Here is a 26,808-nt window from a genome sequence, read left to right on the forward strand (position 1 = left end):
CCCAAAACAGCATTTGCTGATGAATGTAATGTGCAGCAGCAAAAAGTGCACTATTTGTAATTTGGACAAAAAAATTATGAATCACATTGGCTGCATGCTTATATTTTCTTCTTTAAAAACAAAAATGTTAGAACACCAAAGCTTTCAGCAATGAAAATGAAAACCCCGAGGTGCATCTATATTGTTTAATGAATCCAAGGTAATTGAGCCAGAAAAAGTGAGCATTAGATTCAAGTAAATACTATATTTCCCTTTTGGAGCTATTACATCTATATCCAAAACAACAGGCTGAGTGTTACAGTTTTACAACTATTGAATGACTCCTGGTTTCCTACACTAACTCTATTGCACTTCCAGGAAAGAAATAGTTTCAAAGTATCTGTCTGAAAGTCAAGATACTTTCATCAGTCATTTTTGGGATGGACAAGTCTACCCTAGGCAAAGATTCTTGAACTTATAGAATGAAAAAGCTGCTTCAAGAAAGGTGGTTGGGTGACTTTGAAATAGAAGTTGAGAGAGAAAAAGAGAGGGAGACAGGGTCTCTAAGGCAATTTTACTGTGCAACAGTGAATTGAAAGAGATCTTAATCTTGTAATGCAAATACGGTTTGATATAGCTCTTATCCTAAATGCTCGGGACCAGAGGTGCGGGATTTAGATCCCCCCATTAGCTTTGAAGTCCTTGTAATCACATGTCCATGATGAAATGATATTTTGGAAATGGGAGCCAACACAAAATTGATTTATAGTTCATATGCACCTTCTACATATGACATGAAGTTATTTTAAGGGATAGTGTCAGATATTTTAAGGGATACTGTCACTTAAAAAGAGATGAGTTCAAAAGAGTTAGTTATAGTGGTTTGAGACTTGAGAAGACTAAGGTTCAGACCCCTGCACAACACTGGAAAGCCACACTAGGAGCTCTTCTACACCCTATTCTGGGACATAGGGGTGTGTGGAAGGGGCCTGGAAATCCATGGGAAAGCCACGCTATCTCAAACTCAGATGAAGATAAGGACAACCCCTTGCTGAACAAATTTCTGCTAAGAACATCCCATGATAGGTTCACCTTACAGCCATCATAAGTAGGGAAAGGTTTAATTCACCATCATAGGTTCACTTGGTGATGACATAAGAGAGAGAGTTTTCCCAGTGGCAGTGCCCACTCTCTGGAACTTCCTTCTATAGGAGGCTAGTTTGGCCACTTTCCTGCTTTCCTTTCATTGGTGGGTCAAGACAATTTTATTTAAGCAAGCTTTTGATGTATAAGCAGTGGTGGCTTTTTACTTGAGCATATTTTTTATATCTTTTAACTTTTCTATGCTTTAATTGATTTCAAAATGTATTATAATCTAAATTTAATTGTTATAAAATAGTTTAGCAAATGTTTTTAGCTTATTTTTTTTTGAAAGCAGCCTTGAGTCCCACTCTGGGGGTGGGGAGTAGTATTAATACTAAAATACTACTAAAATACTACTACTATTACTACTGATGATGATGATGATGATGATGATGATGATAACAACACAGCAAACTACTCTGGGACTTCTGAATTCAGACTGACAGAGTTTTGGAGCACAATACTCCTGAACTGACAATCATGGGGAAATAAACAAAGTATGGATCATCAATGTTGCAATTCCAGGTGACAGCAAAATTGACGAGAAGCAACTGGAAAAGCTTACCCAATACGATAATTTAAAGATCGAACTGCAAAGACTCTGGCACAAGCCAGTCAAGGTGGTCCCTGTGGTGATCGACACACTGAGTGCAGTGCTTAAAGACTTTGGCTTGCACTTGAAAACAATCGCTACTGACAAAATTACCTCCTGTCAGCTGCAGAAGGCCACCCTACTGGATATGCATGCATTGTTCACTGACACGTCGCACAGTCTTATGACCTCATCACATTGGATAATGAATCTACTTTAAATCCGGTTGCTGCCTCTTGCAGAATTCTGGGGTTTGTAGTTTAGGAAAGAGCCTTTAACAGCCTCACTAAACTACAAAATGCTGCCTCCTGCAGAAACCATATTTAAAGTGGATTAATTCTCTAGTGTGATGAAGTATATAAGTACTTCATCAGACTAGAGAATGGATCCGCTTTAAGTCCGGTTGGACACTTGGGATGTGTCCGATGTGGGATCCAATACAAAAACCCGCACAGTGATCGTGTTAATCTTGTTGTGTATCAAATGATAACAATAAGCATACTTTCACAGCATTCTGTTTTCACTGATTTGTTTATTTATTTACTTCTCTATTTATGTGAGAAAATATTTTGGGTCTGGAAACTGAATAATCTGACAGAATATCTGAAGAATGATTGAACATTAGCAAACCTTATTCTTTATTCTATCATTTTTTAAACACATGGCCAGAGTCACAGATTCAATAAAGATTTAAATCCTATTACATCTGTATTTTTATTTACCTATGTGATAATAACTTAGAAATAATAAAACTCTTCCCAGAATAGAGGGCAAGTATTACAATATTCTTTGGCATTTAACTTTTAGAGTTGAACTAATTCAATCTGCCTGTCTGCTGAATCAATGTTTCCCCTCTTGAGACTTGAACGTCCATATAACAAAGTGAGCCAGGCTTTAAGCTCTGGCTTGTAATTTTCTCCCAACTTCATTCTCCTTCTGGATTTGAGCATTATGTTTATTAACATATTACTTGCAACAGTTGCCAATAGAAGGTCTAAATAAAAAAAATACAGAAATGCACATTTACAGCTCATGTGAAAATTAGGTTTTTTTCTGGTAATCTGTAAGTAAAATGCTGTACAAAAAGATATTTCCATTGTTAACACATACAAGTAACATGGAAAAAAATGCTCAAATTTAGCAGAAGAATAACAATAACAACCTGGTGAACAAAAGAAGACAGCTGATAAAGCCTGGCTAATCTTGTTATATGGAAATCAGATCTCAAGAAGAGGAAGAAGAGGAAGATCAACTCAATAGAAAAGTAAATTACTTTTCACACTGTACCGCTGTACAATTAAAGATTAGAATAATTAAGTCTTCCAACTTGTGGACTGGTTTGACAACAGAGTACATAGATCAGATTGGGGTGCAGTGTAGGGGAGATGAGGATAGTTGATGCATATATCTATGGTTACCTGTATGTTTGTATTTTATTTTAAGAGGACTAGATGTATGTTGTATGTTGTATGTTATGTCTGCATTGTTTGTTTTTGATAAGGCCAATTGGCTAATCAATAAAATTGTTGTTGTTGTAGAAAGGTAAATTACAAAATACATCCAAAAATTGTGTTTCTTCTTGCTGTACCTTTTAGAGCAGTGCTTCTCATGTGAGTAATATGGAAAACTGGGATATTTTTTTTTTTTTGCCTTTTGATGTTTGGGGCACTCAGTGTTTGCCTAGTGATAACTCTACTTTGTTTCCTGGAGACATGCCTGCAGCCATTGGCTAGGGGAGAGTACTGGTCCTAGATTACAACTTAAGATAGATAGTTCACTAGTTTGGTAAAACAGAGTCTTTGGATTATATGTAGTTTTGACAGAGTCCCAAGGCCCAGAGTCCCTAGAATCTTTAGTCATCCAATATTCCATCAGAAAAAAAAGATAGTAGTGTAAAACTTGTCAATTGTGCCATTGTGTTTTATTTACTAAAAACTTTACAGTTTTTGGAAAAGGTATTGGAAACAACTCTGTGATATTGAAACCATTTATTTGACATCTTCCATGCAGCCTGATGGATATCTTTATTTCTCAGGTTATAGATTATGGGATTCGTTACCGGTGGCAGAACAGTGTACAAGAGTGTAGACAACAAATCTACAGAAGCTGAGGACAAGGCCTGTGGTCTAAAGTATGAGAATACAGCAGTTGAAAGAAATAATGAGACGACAGTCAAGTGTGGAATGCACGTGGAGAAAGCTTTATGCTTGCCCTGGGTTGACTGAATCTTGAATACTGTTGAGAAGATGAACCCATAAGATATTAATATTAAAGAAAGACAACAACTACCAGCAGTTAATACAACAGCAAGAACAAGCCATTCATTGAGCATTGTATCTGTGCATGAAATCCTCCATAATTGTGGAACATCACAGAAAAATTGTTGAACATGAGACGTGCAAAAATGTAACCTGAATGTTGATATAGTTTCCACTATTGCATAAACTATACCACTGATCCAAGAGGCAGCTGCCATTTGGAGACATGCATTCCCATTCATGATCCTCATATATTGTAACGGGAGGCAGATTGCCACATAGCGGTCATATGCCATAACAGTTAGAAAGAACAGCTCAGCACTTGAAAATGTGAAAACTAGGAGCACTTGGGAAACACATCCCAAGAAGGAAATTCGTCTGTCATTTGTCAGTGAGATAGCCATAGATTTTGGAACAGTTACAGAGATGTAGCAAGCATCTATCAATGATAAATTGGCTAGAAAGAAATACATGGGAGTATGCAGATTATGGTCATGGGCTATAGTTAGTATAACGAGAATGTTTCCCATCAATGCTACCAAATAAATGGACAGAAACACCAAAAAATGTAAAATCTGTTGCTCTCTGATTTCAGAAAATGCCAACAGAATGAATTCATTCACTGTAGACTGGTTTTCCATTTTTTCCTTGCAGTAAATATTCTCTGCAAAGACAAAGAAATACACACACACACACACATACACATACATATATATATATATAGGAACCCCCGGTTGTGCAGTGGGTTAAAGTGCTTAGCTGCTGAGATTGTTGACCGAAAGGTCATAGGTTTGAATCCGGGGAACGGCGTGAACTTCCACTGTCAGCTTCAGCTTCTGCCAACCTAGCAGTTCGAAAACATGCACATATGAGTAGATCAATAGTACTGCTCTGGCTGGAAGGTAACAATGCTCGATGCAGTCATGCGGGCCACATGACCTTGGAGGTGTCTATGGACAACGACGGCTCTTCGGCTTAGAAATGCAAATGAGCACCACACCCCAGAGTCGGACACGACTGGACTTCATGTCAGGGGAAAACCTTTACCTTTACCTATACGTATATATATACCAAGCACAACAAAAAATCATTCTCAATTTTGACCTAAATCTGTAAAAAACAAACAAACAAGTAACAAAAACAAAAACAGAATGTGTTTTGATGTTTTCTGCCTTTTGAAGGATAGATCATATAAGATGCTACTAGGCAGATCTTATTAATCAAGGGATGCACCTCAATGGTGTTGCTTATCTCTTGTAAAGAGAACTAGGGGCCCGTCCAGTCAGTACCTTTATCTCAGGAGCTTCCACAGCAAACAGGATGGTGGCCAGATGCCATTTTCAGTAAACACAGAAGCAATCACTACAAAAGGCAAAGAACACAAGATTTCCAAGTGCAGGAATATCATGGTTTCGAGCCAAATATGTGGATCTTCGCATGTCTGTACGTTGCTGCAATTGGAAATCATGGGACTTTTTTTTATCTGGGTTTGTTCCTGAGTTTTAGATTTTTGTTCCTGATTGGTAGGTTCCTAAAAAAGGTAACTGTTGAGTAGAATGCAAAAAAATTGTTTGTGTGCCAGAAACTTCATGAAATGTGTGGCAGTTACATTTTCTCTGGCCAGGACAAGATTGTGCCCCCCTAGTCAACTTTGTACAACTTTTCACAGTAAGAGCAATCAGGAACAGACATGCATAATCCAGGAACAGAAATCTGTTGTTCCATTACACAAGTACACAACCAAAATTTTCTTAGAGCCAGGCAGGCAGGCTCTAAAAAGTGTCAATAATGACAAAGTTATCTTCCTGGCTTGAAAGTGTGTGTTCTTGTTAGATAGTGTAGTACTGACTTGGGAAGAAGTAGTCCTACTCCATTAGGTTTGTTTGTGTGGCAGATACTTCATGAAACATCTGGAGGGCACAGTTTCTCTGGCCAAGGCAAAGAACAGAACTTCTTCATATCCATGTCACCGCATATTCGCATATTGGCATATCTGCATCTTGAGGTTTGTTTTTATATAAAGCCTGCTGAACTTTCCAGCAGAAGTCTTGTGGTGGCCATCTTGGGAGCCTCTAAATATCACAACAAAGCATCAAGTCTGGACAATAGAAGCAGAAATCCCAGGACCAACGGGTCTGTATGTGGACCCTTTTTAAAACCCGTGAATTAGTGCTGTCTAGATGTGCCCTAGGAGTAGCATTTTATGATTCAACGCTTGACTACATGCTAATCTAATTGCAATATCATTTCGCTAAAACTTATATTGTAGAAAAGAAAAGGTTGAAGGATTATATGTATAAAGTGTTTCAAGATGATTCGGGAAATACTATATTTTTTGGATGTGAAGAAATTGAAATTTCCCATGCCCTAGAAAAGGATGTTTCTCTTTTAGAATATTATGAAAAAGATTTCACAAAATATTTCACCCTCTATGCGTTTATGTGGGTAGGTGGGAAGAATGACATTTGATGCAGTTGCTACAATATTCAGAATGAGAGCTGTGAGGACGTTATTAAATGAGTGTTCTTAGATCATTCATGATAGAATGACATTGGTTAACCACGGAAGGCCACTTCTTAGGACAATAGGTGTTTAGCTTGTTACCCATCACTTCTTATTACCCATCACCCCCCCCCCCCCTTGATGGACTGTCACCTTGTTGTGGTGAGGGGGCTTGCGTGTTCCAATGAACCTGCGAGCACAATGAGTCGTGCACTTCCAGGAGTGGCCACGGAGGAGGTTCCAGACCAAGTACAGTCTGAAGACCCAAAGACCTCAATGGCGGAGCAGGCAGAAGATAACATGGTACATGTTACAACGGCTGTGAAGGCGGAAGAAGGCTGCAACAAATTGAGAAGCCACGGGCGTCTTGTTAAACTATGCTCCCTGTGAAACCTCACTCAGTGAAGACTGTGTGTTGATCAGTTGTGCACTGACCTCCACACATTTAAAAAATTCACGCACAGGCATCTTCCAAGGAAAATAAAAACAAGCCAACCAAAGTCCCATGATGATCAGCGAGTGGTGACGGGGGCAGGATGTGAAATCTGGAAGCCCCTAGTCACAGACTGGCACATGGGCGGTGGATACAGACTCAGTCGTTCTACCTCGAGGTCCCATCCCCATCTCCAATCCTACAGTAGCATAACTTTCCTTTCCTCCTTATATCAAATCAAGTGATCTTAATTTTATTTTGTAGAACAGAGATTGGTATTTCTCCAGTAGGTGTTTCATGGTGTGTTCATATTGAGTTAAAATAATGAATTTTTAACTATCAAATGTGAAACATAAAGTGATCAAGAATGTTTAGATAAGGGTCCCCAAACTAAGGCCAGTGGCCTGGATGCAGCTCTCCAAGGTCATTTATCAATCCCACACCCTAAACTTTAAACTTATTATTGCTCTAAGTCTGAACAATTTGAAGGCAATGTATTGTCGAAGGCTTTCATGGCCATAATCACTGGGTTGTTGTAGGTTTTTTCGGGCTATATAGCCATGTTCTAGAGCCATTTTCTCCGACGTTTCACCTGCATCTATGGCAAGCCTCCACTACCTCTGAGGATGCTTGCCATAGATGCAGGCGAAACATCAGGAGAGAATGCCTCTAGAACATGGCCATATAGCCCGAAAAAACCTACAAAAACCCAGATTTGAAGGCATATCACAACAACAATCCTAATTGACTTGATTATCTCATCAGCCAAAAACAGGGCTACATTTCTCATTGAAATACTGGTGAGTTTTCGTTTTTACAATTGTTTCCATTTAAACATTGTATTGTTTTTTCATATATATTTTTTGCACTACAAAGAATATATGTGCAGTGTGCATAGGAATGTGTTCATCTGAGCCTGATCCAGATGAAGGTGGCACCAAAAAAAGGGGGGGGAGGGGGTATGGCAATAATAAAACAGCTTATACATAAATGGATTCAAAATTGTAATAGAATTAAAAGCATAATATTTTTAAAGAGTGGAAAACTAGATGGGGAGCAGGTTATTGTTGTATTAAGATGTTAAATATATGTATATGACTTTTTCAAAATACCATGTACTTTCCCGCCAGAGATATTGGTTCTTTATTGTTGTATTTTTTGAAAAATAGTTAACTATATATTTGACAATAAAAAAAATATTTCAAAAAAGGAAGGTGTTTGTGTTTTATTTCAGTTTAATCTGGCCGCAAAACAGTCTGATGGACTGTGAACAGGTCATCTGATTAAAAAGTTTGAGGACCTCTGGTTTATATGGACATCATACTAATTGAATATCTCTGATAACAGAATAGTATCAATTACAAGTCTATGACCAATTTCAATTTCAAAGATAATAAAAATATAATAATTTGGTGAAAATGTTAACGTTTAAAGCTTTTCTAGTACTACAGGTTTCTGATTATATGGATTCATAGATGCTTTTTTAAAATATTGATTGTTCTCTAATGTTGAGGATTACAAAGTATTTCTGCATCTTAATGTAAAGTGAATTACAATTCTTTGTTAAATGAATAATGTCTCCACAGCCCAAATCTAAGAAAAAACCCTAACATTTTCAATAGTCACTAGTAAGTATTTGAAATAAATAACTTCAAACCAAATGTTATTACATTGCATTTTAATTTAACTGTAGATGGATAACTGACCTGCTATCTAATTTTAAACCCCCCTCTCAGTACTGAAATATGAAACATATAACACTGAAAGAGCCATTTTGTGCAGCTATTAACATTTACACTTTCTTTGAAGGAGCTCCAAACTTCTGTACTAATGAAGACCATACAGTCCAAAAAATCATGCATATCTAGTTACTCACCCCTGCTCCTTTCTTCAGATAATATCCTATTCAAAAAAGAAGATGAACAGGCAGAGAAAATTGCTACATATTTATGCTCCAAGGTTACTGGAGGTTTGAAGAACCAAGGGGGCATCACAAAAGCTAAAAACATTTCAAAAGGTATTTGCATCATTCTCACTGTCCCCAAAGGTTTAATTTAAGTGTGAAAAAATGGAAGACCTAATGGTTCCATAGTTAGCTTGTATTCCCTCTATGACAAAACTGCATGTGCAAAATTCCAGATGGAGGCTAAAGTTTGTTGGGTAGATAATTTTACATTAAGACTTTGATAGTCAAAGGTAAATTAGTGACAAAACTCAAATCTGTCAACCTAACCATATGACATCCAACAGGCCATGCATTGAAGATTTCTTCTTCCAAGAAGAATCATTTTGATAGAAGTTCCATATCATTACATTAGGTTTGATAGATACTAAAGGTACCTGGGATTCACCATGGAAACACAGGGTAGATGGAGGTGAATTGGAAAGAAAGGCTAAAGATGGGTGCAGCTAAGACATGCTGAAGGGAATAAGAAGAGATAGAGAAGTAAGGAGTCATTTGGCCAGAAGGTGTAGGCAGTGGAGTTGCCAGAAGAGATAAGAAAAAGGAAAAGAAAGGATGAGGAGAAGATACTCAACCAGGAATTGAAGGCAAGGTCAAAGAAGGAGATGACAAGAAATTTGCTGATATGACTTAACTTTCCTGCTGCGTTATTATCACATATACCCATATTTACTCGTGTCTAACGCACCCCTCAATTTTCAAAATCCTGAAACCCCAAAAAAGTATTTGCTTTCAAATGTTATGCACGGGAACAAAAAGTGCACTCCCTGTAATTTGGACCAAAAAGTTACGAATCACAGTGGCTTCATATTTATATTTCCTTTCTTTCTTTAAAAACAAAAATGTTTGAATGCCAAAGCTTTCAGCAAAGAAAATGAAAACCTTGGGGTGCATTTATACTGTTGAAGAAGGTCCAGGTGCTCCTGAATTAGCTTTCCTTTTTACTTTGGCTCAGTACTAAGATTACCATATTATGTGAATCTAATGTGTACCCTAATTATGGGGAGGTAATTTAGTAAGAATAGGCAAGCATTAGAACAAATACTGTATTTTCCCTTTTGGAGCTATTATATCTATATCCAAAACAACAGGCTCCTTGTTATATTCTGTTGTGCATTTATTCAAATGACATTTCTCTTTCCTCCTCATCCCATACAATGTCACCATGTTGTGTCCTATATATTTGCCAGAGGTGTAATTGCTTCAAATTCATAACGTCTCTGAAAAAGTATCTGGAAGGCGAAGCCCTAAATATATACTTCTCAGAGGGGTACTAAAATCCCTCTACATTTGTCTATTTCCTTTCCTGCCATTTCAGGGCGCATCGAGACAGCTCCCTTAATGCAAGCGTTCCTGCAATTAAATATAAGGAAAAAACTGCACAGAGAAGTAAATATTTATTTAGGCCTTCAATGGACAACACACACAAGAAACACATACAAATATAATATGACTCTAATCAGCAGGTGATCACGAAACAAATTGGGAAGAAAAGATTACAACAGTTAAAGCCTGGGTAATCAAATTATATTGAAATTCAGATCCCATCTAGAGGGGCATATATGCAGCACACATGGAGAATACAAAATGTGCCGAAAGCCTGCATTCCTTCTTGTCATACAATACAATACAATACAATACAATACAATAATAATAAAACTGTATTTATATACTGCTCTATCTCACCGAGGGGGACTCAGGGCAGGTTCCAAGCAACATCACCAAAACATACAGAGAAAACAGCATAACAAAATTAACAAAACAACATACGCATAAAATTATCACAATTATATATATATATATATATAATCCTGCCTGTTCAGAGCAATTAAAAGGCTGGGCCAAGGCTAGTGCAAACTCAAAATATGAGGGGACCGGGAATTAAGTACAGTGCTATAACAGGCTCCTTGTTATATTCACAGCCACAGACCTTTATAGCAGGTACAGGTATGTGCCTGCTCATTTCCAGGGCCTATTAAAGGGATGACCGGGGTAATAGGCTGGAAGTATAAGGCCATATTCAACAATGTTTGGGGCTGGGCTAGAACTTGTCATTCTCAATGACTCTTCTATATGTGTGGCTCTCAGGATAGATGACATGGCAGGCCAGAATTTTTAATATTGTGCAAGGCACTGAAATTCAATTTTTGCCCAGTGGGAATAATTCTACTTTGTTTCATACAGTACATCCAGACAAAATTTAACCCCCCTCTGAAGTGGGTTTAAAAACCCGCTCTGTCTTGGGTTTAAATCCCCTGCCCTCAAAAATTCCGGGCTTTCTCGGGAATGGGTGTATGTGTGTGGCTACATGCCATCCTGATTATGCATCTAAGGAAACTTCCCCATAATAACCTCTAAAAAGTAAAGAAAAGTTACCTGCCTGTCATTACAGTCTTCACCCCACCCCCCACCCCCAATCCTCTAGTGCATCATTTCCTCATGCCAGGAGGGTGCGAGGAGGACTGTAATGGTGGCCAGGTAAGTTTTTGATTACTTTTTAAGGGGAAATGGGAGCTGGTGGGAGGGACTGGGTACCATTCCGACCTTTGGGCTCCAGAACCCCAAAAGGTTCAGGATGGCAAATGGGGACACACCCCTGGGTAGTCTCAAGACTATCTGGAGGTGAGTCCCCACAGGCCCAATACTCCTTTCAGGAAGGCCCAGATCTAATGGGGCATTTAATTAATTTAGAATAAAGGAAGTTATTACATTTTTATGATGGGCATCATTTGGACTTTCCTGGTAAAAACCCAGACAGGTTCCACATTTTAGACGTGTCTGGATGGGCCCTTGAAAACATGTAACAACCTGCAACCACTGGGAAAACTACAAGTTTTGATACATTACTCACCAGGTTGACAAAATGGAGGTTATAGACTCTATGCAACATGTTAGGGCCCCAATGCCCCCCCCCCTCCCGGGCATCTTCCATCATTCAATATTATTATTCCATATCTTGTCAGTCATGTCATTGCTTTTTCTATTATGAAAATTTGAGACTTTGGGGGAAAGGTATTTGAGATGACCCTGTGAAATTGAAACCACTTATTTGACATCTTCCATGCAGCCTGATGGATATCTTTGTTTCTTAGGCTATAAATAATGGGATTCATTACTGGTGGCAGAACAGTGTACAAGACTGCAGACAGCAAATCTAAAGAAATTGAGGACAAGGCCCGTGGTCTAGTGTATGAGAAGATAGCAGTTGAAAAAAATAAAGAGAAGACAGTCAAGTGTGGAGTGCAGGTGGAGAAGACTTTGTGCTGGCTCTGGGATGATTGAATCTTGTATACTGTCAAGAAGATGAACCCATAAGATATGAATATTAAAGAAAAACAAAAAACACCAGCCATTAATACAACAGCAACAACAAGCCACTCATTGAACATTGTATCTGTGCATGAAATCCTCCATAATTTTGGAATATCACAGAAAAATTGTTGAATATGAGAAGTGCAAAACTGTAACCTGAATGTTGATATAGTTTGCACTATTGCATGAACTATAGTAGTGATCCAAGAGGCAGCTGCCATTTGGAGACAGGCATTCCAATTCATGATCTTCATATATTGTAATGGGAGGCAGATTGCCACATAGCGGTCATATGCCATAACAGTAAGAAAGGACAGCTCAGCCCCTGCAAATATCATAATTAGAAACACTTGAGAAACACATCCATATACGGAAATTCTTCTGTCATTTGTCAATGAAATAGCCATAGATTTAGGAACAGTTACAGAGATATAGCAAGCATCTATCAATGATAAATTGGCTAGAAAGAAATACATAGGACTATGCAAATTATGGTCATAGACTATAGCTAGTATAACGAGAATGTTTCCCATCAATGCTACCAAATAAATGGTCAGAAACACCAAAAAATGTAAAATCTGTTGCTCTCTGATTTTAGAAAATGACAATAGGATGAATTCATTCACTGTAGATTGGTTTTCCATTTTTTCCTTGGTGGAAATGTTATCTGTAAAGATAAAAAAATAAATATATAAAAAGATACCAAGAACAAAATATTTCCCATTTTTTACACAGATCATTAAGAAAAAACAGAATTCTTTTTGATGTTGTCTGCCTTCTGAATGACAGACTATGTAAGAGTTTACTAAACAGATTTTATTAACTAAGGGGAGAAATTCATAAAGCAGCTCGATTACATGCAAATCTAATTGCAATATCCTTTCATTAAAAATGGCTTGGCCCAACTTACCGGGCCAAGCATGTTGCAGCGCAGGGTGTCCTCACTGCCATCATGGGGCCAGGGGGTGTCTTCTTCCCAGAAGCCTCTTGGGTGGCCTGGGTGGTGGGAAAGTTTCCCACTGGCAGGGCCAGCTGGCCAATGGCTGGGCTGGCACCCCATTTGGGCCTGGCTGCGACCAGCCCTTCCTTTGTCCCAGGCAGCCTACTTAAGGCTGCCTGAGTCCTTCCAACAAGCACTGGACCTGCTTCAGCTTTTCCATCCCTCCTACCCTGCATGCTGATTGTCTTAAGGTGTTTTGTTAGTCTGTTTTGTTGTTGGCTTGTTGTCTCTTGTCACAACTCCATGTTTGGCATATGGCATGGGCCCTGGATCTGGCTGGTTTATCACTTATTGGTGGAAGGGGGGATAACACCTGTGGTTCCTGGGGTGCCGAGTTTCCTTTGACCGGTATTGGGCCGGCGGCACCCAGGTGTGTAAGAAACATTGGACAGCAGCGGGCTGGCCGACTCCTGATCCAGGACCCATGCATGGCTGCCAACCCTTCTTCCTGTAATCAATAAACAAGTTGTGGCCATTTTCTACTCCAATCTATTTGTGCGTGTGTCTTCTTGGTTAACTGGAGGCAGGTGTATCACCCATGCACATGCAACATATCTTGTAGGAAAGAAAAGATTGAAAATGTGATCAAGTAAAGTGTGTTAAGATGAGTCAGGAAATACTGGGGGGTTTTTTGTATGTGAAGCAATTGAAATTCCCCATGCCCTAGAAAAAGATGGCTGTCTTTTAGCATATTATGAAAAAAGCTATCGCAAAATATTTTACCCTTTATCCAACTATATGGGTGGATGGGAAAACAACATTTGATGCATTTGCTACAATGTTCAGAATAAGAGTCATGAGGACATTACTTTGATGGGTGTCCTTAGATCGCTCATGGAAGAATGACATTTCTCAACCACTGAAGGCCACATCTTTGGGCAACAGGTGCTTATCTTGTTACTCATCACCCTTCCCAGGTAAAACAGTATAGGGCTATTCCAGTACCTGCCAAGGCCAAGTAGAATTTTATCCCCTCTGTCAGTAAAATGGGAAGTCCATCCTTGGCCATCAGAGCAAAGTTAGAGATAGCTCTTAGGGTTTTAGATTTAGATTTCATTTCCATGCCACTGCAGGTCTTAAAGTAAAAAAAAAAAACAAAATCAGGAAAAAACCTAAAGAATCTGATTTAAAGGAGAGAAAGAATCTCATTACAAATTTTAAAAGTCAGCAGGGTAGTATTTATGTGGCATGCTTTATGGGCTATTAAATATCATCTATACAAATTGCAGTATAGATTAGGGTGAAACATGATTCTTCATATATGATCAGATTAATTGGTCTGGGAGGAATAAATATAGATGGGATTTTAAAAATAAGTTTGGAATATGTAATATTTCAAACAGGTTCTATGAAATAGCAATGCAACTCAATATTTATTTCAAAATGGAAACAATGGAACCTTACTTGAGTAGAAGCATAGTGAGTCTAAAATCTGAACTCTGTTTCAATCATTTCTTTCTTGTATGTTCACAGTCCTATTTCAGCTTGTTTATTTTAAATGAGTGTTGCAAGGTTTTCTGCTTTAAACTGGCTTGACCTTCCCTCGGAAAGCTGAAAAAATTTGCTTGGAATTTGCTTGGATCTCGAGAGAATCTCATGAGTTTGGATTTGCTTAGGACTATTTCAGCCCAATTCTCTGTCATCGGTGTGCTTTTCCTGTGCTTTTGAACACTGAAAGGAGTGTTCACAGTCTGATGGACCATGAACCAGACCTCTGCTTAAAAAGTTTGAGGAGCCTTTGTTTACATGGACATCACACTAAGTGTATATCTATGAATGATAACAGAATGGTATCTATTGCCATTCTATGATCAATTTCTATATCTGTACACTAGAAACTATCTGAAAATAATAATTTCATGAAAATGATAAAGTTTAAAGCTTTTCTAGTAAAATAGACACTTATTTTTTATTCTGTTTGTTTTCTAATGTCAAGGGTTAGGAAGTATTTCTGCATTTTAATGTAAAGTGAATGACAATTTTTTTGTTACTAATGATGTCTTTCTAGCTTAAATCTGAGAAAAAACCCCTAACATATTCAATTGTCACTAGTAAGTATTTAAAATAAATGGCTTCAAACCAAATGTTGTTATGTTGCATTGCTTAATTTAATTGTAGATGGAGAACTGACCTCTTCTGTCTCATAATCCTTTTACACCTCTCCTCAGTACTGAAATATCAGACATACCAAACTCACAGAGCCATCTTATGCAGTTATTGACATTTACCCTTTCTTTCAAGGAGCTCCAAACTGCTGTATTAATGAAGACAAACAGTTCAAAGTCATGTGTATGTACTTGTTACTCACCCCTATTCCTTTCTTCAGATAATATCCTGATCAAAAAAGAAGATGCGCAGGTATGGAAGATAGTTATACACTGATGCTCCAGTGTTAACCGAGGCCTGAAGGACCAAGGGATATCACAGAAGCAGAAATATATTTAAAAAGGTCTTTGCATCATTCTCATTGTCCCCAAAGGTTTAATTTCAGTGAGAGAACACGGAAGGCCTAATGATGCAATGTTCCATAGTTTGTTTGTATTCCCCTGATGAGAAAATTGCCTTTGCAAACTTAGAGACTGAGGGTTTGTTGGGCAAATAGTTTTGCATTAGGTCTTTGATAGTTAAAGGTAAAATTGTGACAAAATCAAATCTGTCAACTTGAGCTCTTAGACATCCAACAGGCCATTAACTGAGGATTTCTTCTGCCAAGAATTGATAGACATTCCATATCATTAGGCTTGATAATCACTAAAGGTACCTGAGATTCAGCATGGAAACACATGGTTGATGGAGGTGAATTGAAAAGAAAGGATAAAAAAGGGTGCAACTATAACGTGCTGAGAAGAATTAGAGGAAAAAACAAAGTGAGGAGTCATCTAGCCAGGAGCTGTTGTCAGATGAGTTGTTAGTAGAGGAGATAAGGAAAAAGAAAAGGAAGGATGAGAAGAAGATACTCACCCAGTTATAGACGGCAAGGCCAAAGAAGGAGATGACAAGAAATGTGCTGATTTTACTTTCCTTGCCTGCGGTGTTATTATCACATATATTTTCCCTTTTGGTGCCATTACATCTATATCCGAAACAATAGGTTCACTGATATATAACAACAAGAAGAACATTCCGCCCTATCTCCCCAGAGGGACTCAGGACAGATTCCAAACTTAAAAGGTAGAGTTTCAATGCTTGAACATAAGAACAATATACCTGTCATAACGAACATTGACAACCCATCATAGAAAAACAAATTGTGACTTAACTAAATTTAAATGAAAAACACAACCTGTTATATCAGACATGAAACACAACATGAAACATCCAACACAAGCATCAATTTCCAAGCTCCTTGGAGGCAAATAGATTGATCATTGCTCAAGATGTCTATTGAGCTAGTGGGGCGAACAGGGCATGGATATGGATGGCAGCTATTAATCAGAGGTCTAATAGTAGTATTACCCTCTATTCCTCCTCCTCTTCATAAGCCTGTGATCAAAGTTATGTCTTTATCTGTTTCTTGACGGTGGGGAGGGAGGGGAGGGAGGGGGCCATCTCTAATTCCTTAAGAAGGGAATTCCAGAATTCCAGAGGTGAGGACTAGCCAAAGAGAAGGCCCTTTCTCTCATTCCCACCAGTGGAGCTTGGAACAGGGTGGGATCAAGGGCAGGGCCTCATAGATTTTTCACAGAAGATGAAATATCGTATATTGCACCTCTTCTACTTACCACATTTATATTACCTTTTGCAGGCAGTGAGGCAAAGTTGAGGGAATTTTTTCCACATAAACAGTTTAAGTTTTACTGGTAGTATAATACAGTGGGGTATCTGTATCCACACATTTAAACATCCACAGCTTGAGAAAAAAGTATTTTATTTTAAAAAAATTAATGATCCCATTAAGAAAATGCATAAGGTTGTGTGTGAACAATAACTCACATCATGCCAGTTCAACCCCCTCAAACTTCTTCAGTACTTAAAGTTGGTCATTTTGGGCATGTGTGGCAATTTTGCTCCAGATGCATCATTGGTGGGATTCAGTGTGTTCTCTGGCTGCAGGATAAACTACAACTTCCACCATGGTGGTTCAGTCCCCTCAAACATCTCCTGTAGGTTCAGATGGTCATGGGGGTTCTGTGTGCCAAGTTTTATCCCGGTATATTGTCGTTTGGGATTGGTTGGGATCACAGTGTCTCTGGATGTAGTTGAACTACAACTTCCAGAAATCGGGGTCAATTCCCCCAAAGCTGTTCCAGTATGTTTGGTTGGTCCTGGGGGTTCTGTGTGCCAAGTGTGGTGCAGGTTAATTGTCAGTTGGGAGTCACAGTGTCTCTAAATGTAGGTGAACTACAATATCCAAAAATAAAGGTCAATCCCTCCCCAGTCCCTCCAATATTCAATTTGGGCATATCAAGCATTCATGCAAAGTCCATCATTATTGAGGCTCAGAGTGCTCTTTGATTGTAGGGGAACTCTAAATCCTGATACAAATACAGGCAAGATTGTTATACTTATATAAAGACAATAGAAATGTCTTTGAGTTATTATTGGAGTCAAATTCATTGAGACTTTTTACCAAATTATCATTTCCACCTTATGACAACTCTGAGGAAAAGCTGTCACAAAGTTTTTCAGGGCTAAGAGTCTGTGGCTTGCTCACTATGAAATGTTGGTTTACTGCTTGCCTGCAGATTATTTCTTTTAAAGCAAAAAGTATTTTCCTCCTCTGCTGACGAATTCAACAATAAGCTGGTCATATCTTGATCTTACAGATGATTATTAATTTGGACCCGCTGACATTTAAAATCGTATCACCATGAGGCAAGCTGTCTGAAATATAGTGTGTCTTCCATATTTACTTCTCTCCCTCCCTTGCTAATGTCTTTGTATCACCAAGATAAGATACAATAAACATAAGAAGCTATAAAGGAAATGGTCAGAAATTGCAACATTTACTTGTCCTTTTCTGTCCACCAGACCTTCCAAAACTATACACAATGGTGAGTATGAGTGAAAGAATCCCTTCCTTCTCGCCTTCAAATATTTCTATCCCAGGTTGGAATCTCATTGGAGATTTCTATCTTCATAAGTTGTACAGGAAATAGAATTGGGCACTTTCATAAAGTCTGCATCCAGTAAAGGGGTGCAGTTGTGTTATTACATAGGGGAGTCAGGGGAGTGACGGATGGACAATGGGACCAGTGTGCATTGGTTACATGCACATTGATAGATTCTGAAATACATGAGAGCTATTTTGAGAAGTCGCTAACAGGGTTTCTGAGCACTACTCTTTGTAGATAAGTTTAAGGCTATATAATAAAGGATTCTGGCCATTATTCATGGTTGTCTTGAGTTCAGTTACTGGGGAACAGATAAAATATAATTGAATGAAAGAAAGAGTATATAATAAAGGACATGTTTAAAAATGCAATCTCCAGCCCAGTACAGTTTGCTCTCCACCCCCATATTGCTTGTTATCTCATGTAAAAGTAACCATATAATCTTTCTGGTAACCATATAATCAACATGATGGGAAGGATGGCAAGTGATGCATTTGCTAAAATGTCCAGAATGAGAGCCAAGAGAGAGAAGATGTTCCCATAAGGTATTAATATTAAAGAAAGAAACAAATACCAGCAGTTAATATAAAAGCAACAACAAGCCATTCATTGAACATTATGTCTGTGCATAAAATCCTCCATAATTTTTGGGATATCACAGAAAAATTGCTGAACATGAGAAGTGCAAAAATGTAACCTGGATGTTGATATAGTTTTCTATATCAACATTCAGGTTCACAACCTCTGAGGATGCTTGCCATAGATGCAGGTGAAATCTCAGGTGAGAATGCCTCTAGAACATGGCCATATAGCCCCCCAAAAAACTACAACAACCCAGTGATTCTGGCCGTGAAAGCCTTCGACAATAGATTTAGGAACAGTTACAGAGATGTAGCAAGCATCTACTAATGATAAATTGGCTAGAAAGAAATACAGAGGACTATGCAGATGGTCATAGGCTATAGTTAGTATAATGAGAATGTTTCCCTTCAATGCTACCAAATAAATGGACAGAAACATCAAAAATGCAAAATCTGTTGCTCTCTGATTTCAGAAAATGCCAACTGAATGAATTCATTCACTGTAGACTGGTTTTCCATTTTTCCTTGGTGAAAATATTCTCTCTAAAGATAAACATCCCGATTGGATTACTGCAACTACATGGGGTTGCCTTTGAAGATTGCTCAGAAACTCCAACTAGTCCAGCGGGAGGCAGCCAGATTGCTCACCGGAGTGGCATACAGGGAGCATACCACCCCCCTGTTGTGTCAACTCCACTGGCTGCTGATCCAATTCCGAGCACAATTCAAAGTGCTGGTTTTGACCTACAAAACCCTATACGGTTCCGTCCCAGCATATCTGTCCGAACAGATCTCCCTCTACGTCCCACCTCGGAGTCTAAGATCTTCTGGGGAGGCCCTGCTCTCGACCCCGCCTCTATCACAAGTGAGGCTGGTGGGGACGAGGAGCAGGGCCTTCTCGGTAGTGGCCCCTCACCTGTGGAACTCACTCCCCAGGGAGATTAGATCAGCGACTTCCCTTTTTTCATTCAGAAAAAAATTGAAGACCTGGATGTGGGACCAGGCTTTTGGACATTCTGGCAGCTAAAGGAAAGACCTTGATGATGGGCAGGAATTGACGGAACGGAATGGATTTATGGAACTCTGAACACTGAGCATGAGATTGTTTACTATTGTGTTATGTACTGATGTTTTTACCTGTTAACTGTTTAATTGCTTTTATGTATGTATGTATTTTTGACATAGGCATCGAATTGTGCCTTCTTTTGTAAGCCGCCCTGAGTCCCCCCCTGAGTCCCCCCAGTCTATGTTTTTTGTATGCAGAGAAATTGAAATTCCCCATGCCCTAGAAAAAGATGCTTGTCTTTTATCGTATTATGAAAAACCTATCACATAATATTTTACCCTTTTCCCAAATATATGGGTGGATGGGAAGAATGATGTTTCATGCATTTGCTACAATGCTCAGAACGAGAGCCATGAGGGCATTTCCTGAGATGACTCATGGAAGAATGATGTTGCTTAACCACTGAAGGCCACCTTTTGGACAACAGGTGTTTAGCTTGTTGCCTATCACCCTTCCCAGGTAATACATTATGGGGTTATTCCCTGCCAAGGCCAAGTTAAAAAAAATTACGAATTACAGTGGCTGCATGCTTATACTTCCGTCTTTAAAAACAAAAATGTTAGAACACCAAAGCTTTCAGAAATGAAAATGAAAACCTTGGGGTGCATATATACTGTTGAATGAATCCAAGGTAACTGAACTAGAAAAAGTGAGCAGTAGATTCGAGTAAATACTATATTTCCCTTTTGGAGCCGTCAAATCTATATCCAAAACAACATGCTCATTGATATATTCTGTTGTGCATTTCTTCAAACACTGTTCCCCTTTCCTCCTCATCCCACAAAATGTCCTGAGGTATAGTTGCTCATAACATGTCTGAAAAGTATCTGGAAAGCTAAACCCTAAATATATACTTCACAGAGGGGTACTAAAATCCCCCTACATTTGTCTACTTTTTTCCTGCCATCTCTAAATTTGATTCAAACAAAACTTTTAGCAGTATTGCCACTAACTGTGAACATCTGAGCACACTTGTAACAGATTTTTCTTTTTAACTTGGGAGTCACCTGCTTAAATTGTCTATGCCTTTTCCGTTGTCACTTTTACTTGGTTTTTCTTGGTTTACTTTCCTATCGACATTTATGGTGGCTTTTGGAGGCACTAAGGCAAAGTTGGGGGGAAAATATCCACATAAGCATTATGAAGTTGTTGCTGGTATTGTAATACAGTGGAGCCTCTGCATCCACACATACAATCTTCTAGGACCCCATGCAGAAAGATATTGTTGTTGCTATTCAGATGGAAACATATGTCTGAATGACACAAATGTTTGTACTCTCTTTGTGTGTTTGCCAAATGTGATACATTTTCCCCTTTCTTTATAATGACACTAGCTTGGGGACTGGATGGTGCCCAGGTTATTGGAGAAAGGCATTCTTTGTTTTTTTTGAAGTTTGTAAATATCAGTTTGGTAATGTATAACACTGCTTATTAGAAAAAAACAACAACACTCTTTCCTTTTGTTTTTTTATGAATGCTCCCATTACAAAATGCATAAGGATGTGGGTGAGCTATAGTTCCCTGAATTGTGGGTCAATCCTTCCCAAACCCTGCCATTATTCAAAGTTGGCCATGTTGGGTCTGTGTGCCAGGTTTGGTCCAGATCCATGGTCAGCTAGGTTCAGTGCTCTCTAGATAAGGGTGAACTACAACTCCCAGATTCCCGTGGCAATCACCTCCAAACCCTGACAGTATTCATAGTTGGCCATGTTGATTTTGTGTGCCAAGTTGGGACAATACCATCATTGGTTGGGTTCAGTGTTCTCTGGATAAGAGTGAACTACTACTCCCAGATTCCCAGCATAATCACCCCCAAACCCTGCCAGTATGTACAGTTGCCCATGGTGGGTTTGTGTGTCAAGTTTGGTCCAGATCCATTGTCAGCTGGGTTCAGTACTCTCTGGATAAGGGTGAACTACAACATCCAGATTCCCAGGGCAATCACCCACAAATCCTGTCAGTATGCACAGTTGCTCATGGTGGGTCTGTGTGCCAAGTTTGGTCCAGGTCAATAATTCTTGGGGGTCTCAGGGTTCTTTGGAAGTTGGTGAATTCACTGCAAATCGGAGCATCTGTGGTTCATCCCCCCATAACCCTCACCAGGACATGAAGGGCGTCATACGGAGTCTGTGTGCCAAATTTGGTCCAGGTGCATCATTTGTGGGGGTCATAGTGGCTTCTGGAAGTGAGTGAAGATACTGCAAATCCCATTGTTCCTGGTCCATCTTTCCCCCAACCCTTACCAGGACAAAAGTGTATCATGGAGAGTCTGTGTAGTAAGTTTGGTCCAGGTCCATCATGTGTGGGGGTTACAGTGGTCTGTGTGAACTCAATTGGGTGAAGGTACTGCAAATCTGATCATTCATGGTATGTCCTCTGCTAAACTTCACCAGGCCATATAGTGGGTCATGGCGGGGGGGGGGGGGGGTCTGTGTGCTAAGTGTGGTCCTGATCCATCATTTGTGGGCATCACAGTGGTCGCTGGAAAGTACTGTGAGTCCTATCATCCATGACAAGCTTGATCCAGATCCATCGTTGGTTGCGTTCACAGTTATCTCTGGATGTAGCTGTACTGCAATACCAATAAATCATGGTCAATTCTCCCAAACCTGGTTGTGAAATGTGGTCCAGGTCCATTATCAAAGGGGGTCTGCTTTGATATAGGGTGAACTACAACTTCCACCCTATTGAATCAATTCCTCAAATTCCTCCAGTGTGTTTAGTTGCTGATCAATTCCTCTGTGTTTGCTGTGTGCCATAGGAAAGGGTAGGAAAGAATTAATGAGAGGCAGTGGGCTGGATCAGTCAAATTCAAAACAAGGAATCGTGGGATGCCTGCCTGTGGTGAAGGAAACCCATCAAATCTACAATGAAATTCTCCTCAAATGAAAGCATTCCTTGGGTGGTGGGTCATAGTGTTTGGGGAGTACATTAGCAGTGTTTGAGTTACATGTTCATGGTGTTCTCTATAACCTGCAATGTCAGTTGAGAATGTGCCTTTGGAGACTTCTCAGCACTTGAAACTATAGCCTGTTTGTGGAAGTGAAAGGCTGTGTGTGTAAGTGGATACCTCTGCCATGTACACATTGTTCACTTTTATTATGTGCATAGATTATACAAAAGAATAGTGTTAGTACAGGAAATATAAGGGGTGGAGAAAGAAAGGCAGGTGTATCAAGTAGGGGAAAGATTATTATCCTTACATAGGTAGGGTTCCTATATAGAATTATCTTTGAGCCAGGATGTGAATCAAATTGTTTGGAGTAGAGACTTTTGTCCAATTTATCGCTTCCACCTTATGCTGGCCCTAAGAAAAAGCTATTGCAAAGTTTATAGGGACTGAGAGTCTGTGCCTTCCCTACAATAAAATATTGATTTAGTGTATGTCAGCAGATTTTTTATAAAAGTAAATAGTGTTTTCCCTCTATTTATCAAGCTCTTCAACAGTAAAGTGCTATTATTTGGGTCTTACAGACAATTATTGTTCATTTGTCCAAGGACACTGTCTAGGGAGCAGCAATGCACAGTGGCAGCCTGTTACAAATATTGATGAGTCACTAAGAGGGTGTCTAAGCCCTTTTTAATGCAGATAATTATAATTATATAATAATCAATTATTATTATTCTTAGTTGCTATGAGTCCCATTATTGGGAAAGAGATGAAATATCGATGAATGAATGAATAACACTATTAAAAATTGAATCACAAATCCAGTCCAGTTTGCTCTCTAACCACAGAATCCTTGCCTCATCATGTGGAAATTACACTTTTTTTGGTAACAATATAAGTGAAAACCTGTACAGATAAGTATACATTTATTTAGTTCTTCCATGGAAAACATACATAACATGTATAAAGGAAATATGGCTCTAATTCAATAGATGATAAGGGAGAAAAATGGGGGAAAAGACTACAGAGGCTAAAGCCTTGGAAATCAAGTTATATTGAAATTCAGATCCCAAGTAGATGAACATATATGCAGCACACATGGAGAATGCAAAATGTGCCCAGATCCTCAGTTCCTTCTTGCCATATCTTCTAAAGCACTGTTTCTCAGGATAGATGATGGGAGACCTTTTTATTCTCGTTGTGCACGGCACTTAAATTTAATGTTTGCTCAGTGGGAATAATTCTACTTTGTTTCATAGGGTGCTTCCGGGCAGGACTTACAGCGACTCTGAAATGGGTTTAAAAATCCACTTCAACATGGGTTTGAATCCCCACTGCCCTCAAAAACCCAGGCTTTCCTGGTGGTGTGTGTGGCTACGTGACATCCTGATTACTATCCTGAAGCTCCCCAAAATAACCATTAAAACATAGAGAAAACTTTCATAGCTGCTATTAGAGTTCTTCTCACTCCTTCCTGGTGTGAGGAAATGTCATGGCAGAAAACTTGGTTGGCTGAAGCAGTTCTTCATGCCAGGGGTGGGGGGGGGGGGTGCAAGAAGGACTATAATGTCAACCAAGTACATTTTTTTTAACTTTTTAGGGAGAAATGGGGATTTGGGGGGGGAGGGGTTGGGTGCATTTCAGGACCTTTGGGCTCCAGGATCCCAAAAGGTTCAGGATGGCAAATGGAGACTCATCCCTGGGTAGTGCCAGGACTATCTGGAGGTGAGTCCCCACAGGCCTAATACTCCATTAAATCTGGGCCTTTCAGGAAGGCCCAGATCTAATGGGGCATTTAATTAATTCATTTTTACTGGGGGCATCATTTGGATTCCCCTGGTAAAAACCCGGAGAGGTCCTGCATTTTGGGCCTGTCGGGATGGGCCCTTGGGAACATGCAAAAACCTGCACCCATTGGGGAAGACTACAACGTTGGTAGCAGTACTCACTAGTTTGGCAAAATGAAGGTTACAGACTCTGTGTAATTTGTCAGAGCCCGAATGCTCCCTGCTGTTCCGAGCATCCTCAACCACTCAATATTGTCATTCCATATATGATCATGGACAACTTATCACAATACGTTGACAATAAAAATAAGAACAAACAGACGAATTGGGAGCCTCTGAGAAGGTTTATGCAGGAAGATATGCAAATCCAACTCTAAGGATGAAGGATATACCAACTAAGATAGAGAAAAGTAACTAAGTTACAATGTGGAAAAGTAATTGGATACAACTGTTTACTAGGGCTGGGCGGTTTCGTTTCGTTAATTCATAATTCGTTAATAATTCGTTAATTTTTTCAATTACAAAATGATAATGAACCATTCTGGAGCATTTTTTTTTTAAAAAAAACGAATTTTTAAACACGTTTTGTAAATGCTTAGTATTTCGTTATTGTATTCGTTTCGTTATTGTTCTGAGGTCGTTTTGTTATTATTTCCGCATGTCTGGGGCAAGTTTTTTGTTTAATTAGTGAAAAAAAAATATAATATCACACCAACAGTCAACAACAGAGGGAGAGGGAAGCTTCAGAAGTTTTTGGAGGTTTTTTAGCGTATTTTGCGGTTGCGTCCGCCATTAACGAATCGATTCGTTATTGTTTCGGAAATCAATTCGTTAATGTTTTGTAATTTTTTTCACATTTACGAAATTTTGTAAATATCGAACTTTTTAAAAGGAAAATTTTGTAATTATTTTAAATATCGAAACAAAAAAAAAAACCCAAATACAAATCGATTTTAGAAACAAATTTTTCCGTTGTTACCCAGGCCTACTGTTTACATCCCTGTGGACTGAACCGGAAGTCATCACCCCCCCTTCCCCTTCTTTTTTTTCTTTTTTCTTTTTTTCTTCTCTTCTTGCTCTCTCCTTTCTTTTCCTTCCTTTCTATAGCAAGCACATTGTTCCCCCATTTTCACTGTAATCTTTTGAAAATGTTGAAAAATAAATATATTTTTAAATATATATATATATATATATATATATATTATTCCATTCCTGCTGTTATAAAACTGGCCAATCATGACATTGCTTTTTCTATTCTGAAAACTTGGGACTGGTGTTTGAAATGACCCTGTGAAATTGAAACCACTTATTTGACATCTTCCATGCAGCCTGATGGATATCGTTGTTTCTCAAACTATAAATGATGGGATTCATTATTGGTGGCAGAACAGTGTACAAGACTGCAGAAAACAAACCTAAAGAAGTTGAGGAGAAGGCCTGTGGTCTAATGTATGAGAAGACAGATGTTGAAAGAAATAAAGAGAAGACAGTCAAGTGTGGAATGCAAGTGGAGAAGACTTTGCGCCGTCCCTGGGATGATTTAATCTTGTATACTGTTGAGAATATGAACCCATAAGATTTTACTATTATAGAAAGACAACAAACATCAGCCGTTAATACAACAGCAACAACAAGCCATAAATTGAACATTGTATCTGTGCATGAAATCTTCCATAATTTTGGGATTTCACAGAAAAATTGTTGAACATGAGAAGTGCAAAAATGTAACCTGAATGTTGATATAGTCTCCACTATTGCATGAACTATAGAAATGATCCAAGAGGCAGCTGCCATTTGGAAACAGGCATTCCAATTCATGATCTTCATATATTGTAATGGGAGGCAGATCGCCACATAGCGGTCGTATGCCATAACAGTAAGTAAGGACAGCTCTGTCCCTGCAAATGTCATAATTAGAAACACTTGGGAAACACATCCTGAGAAGGAAATTCTTCTGTTATTTGTCAATGATATAGTCATAGATTTAGGAACTGTCACGGAGATGTAGCAAACATCTATCAATGACAAATTGGCTAGAAAGAAATACATGGGAGTATGCAGATTATGATCATGGGCTATAGTTAGTATAACAAGAATGTTTCCCATCAATGCTACCAAATAAATGGTCAGAAACACCAAAAAATGTAAAATCTGTTGCTCTCTGATTTCAGAAAATGCCAACAGAATGAATTCATTCACTGTAGACTGGTTTTCCATTATTTCCTTGCTGGAAATATTCTCTGAAAAG

General features: G+C 38.8%; 3 protein-coding genes across 3 annotated transcripts; all 3 read right to left on the reverse strand.

Moving 5' to 3' along the window:
• Positions 1–3,635: 3,635 nt before the first annotated feature.
• On the reverse strand, positions 3,636–4,613 carry LOC132779540 (olfactory receptor 14A16-like). The gene has a single exon (XM_060783225.2). The coding sequence runs from the start codon at positions 4,611–4,613 to the stop codon at positions 3,636–3,638; it is 978 nt and encodes a 325-aa protein (XP_060639208.2).
• A 7,220-nt stretch (positions 4,614–11,833) lies between these two features.
• Positions 11,834–12,826, reverse strand: LOC132779541 (olfactory receptor 14I1-like). The gene has a single exon (XM_060783226.2). The coding sequence runs from the start codon at positions 12,824–12,826 to the stop codon at positions 11,834–11,836; it is 993 nt and encodes a 330-aa protein (XP_060639209.2).
• Positions 12,827–25,811: 12,985 nt separating this feature from the next.
• On the reverse strand, positions 25,812–26,777 carry LOC132779542 (olfactory receptor 14A16-like). The gene has a single exon (XM_060783227.2). It carries the CDS (start codon positions 26,775–26,777, stop codon positions 25,812–25,814), a length of 966 nt encoding a protein of 321 aa, XP_060639210.2.
• Positions 26,778–26,808: the final 31 nt, after the last annotated feature.

This window comes from Anolis sagrei, chromosome 6 (assembly GCF_037176765.1).
Source record: "Anolis sagrei isolate rAnoSag1 chromosome 6, rAnoSag1.mat, whole genome shotgun sequence".
NCBI lineage: Eukaryota > Metazoa > Chordata > Lepidosauria > Squamata > Dactyloidae > Anolis > Anolis sagrei.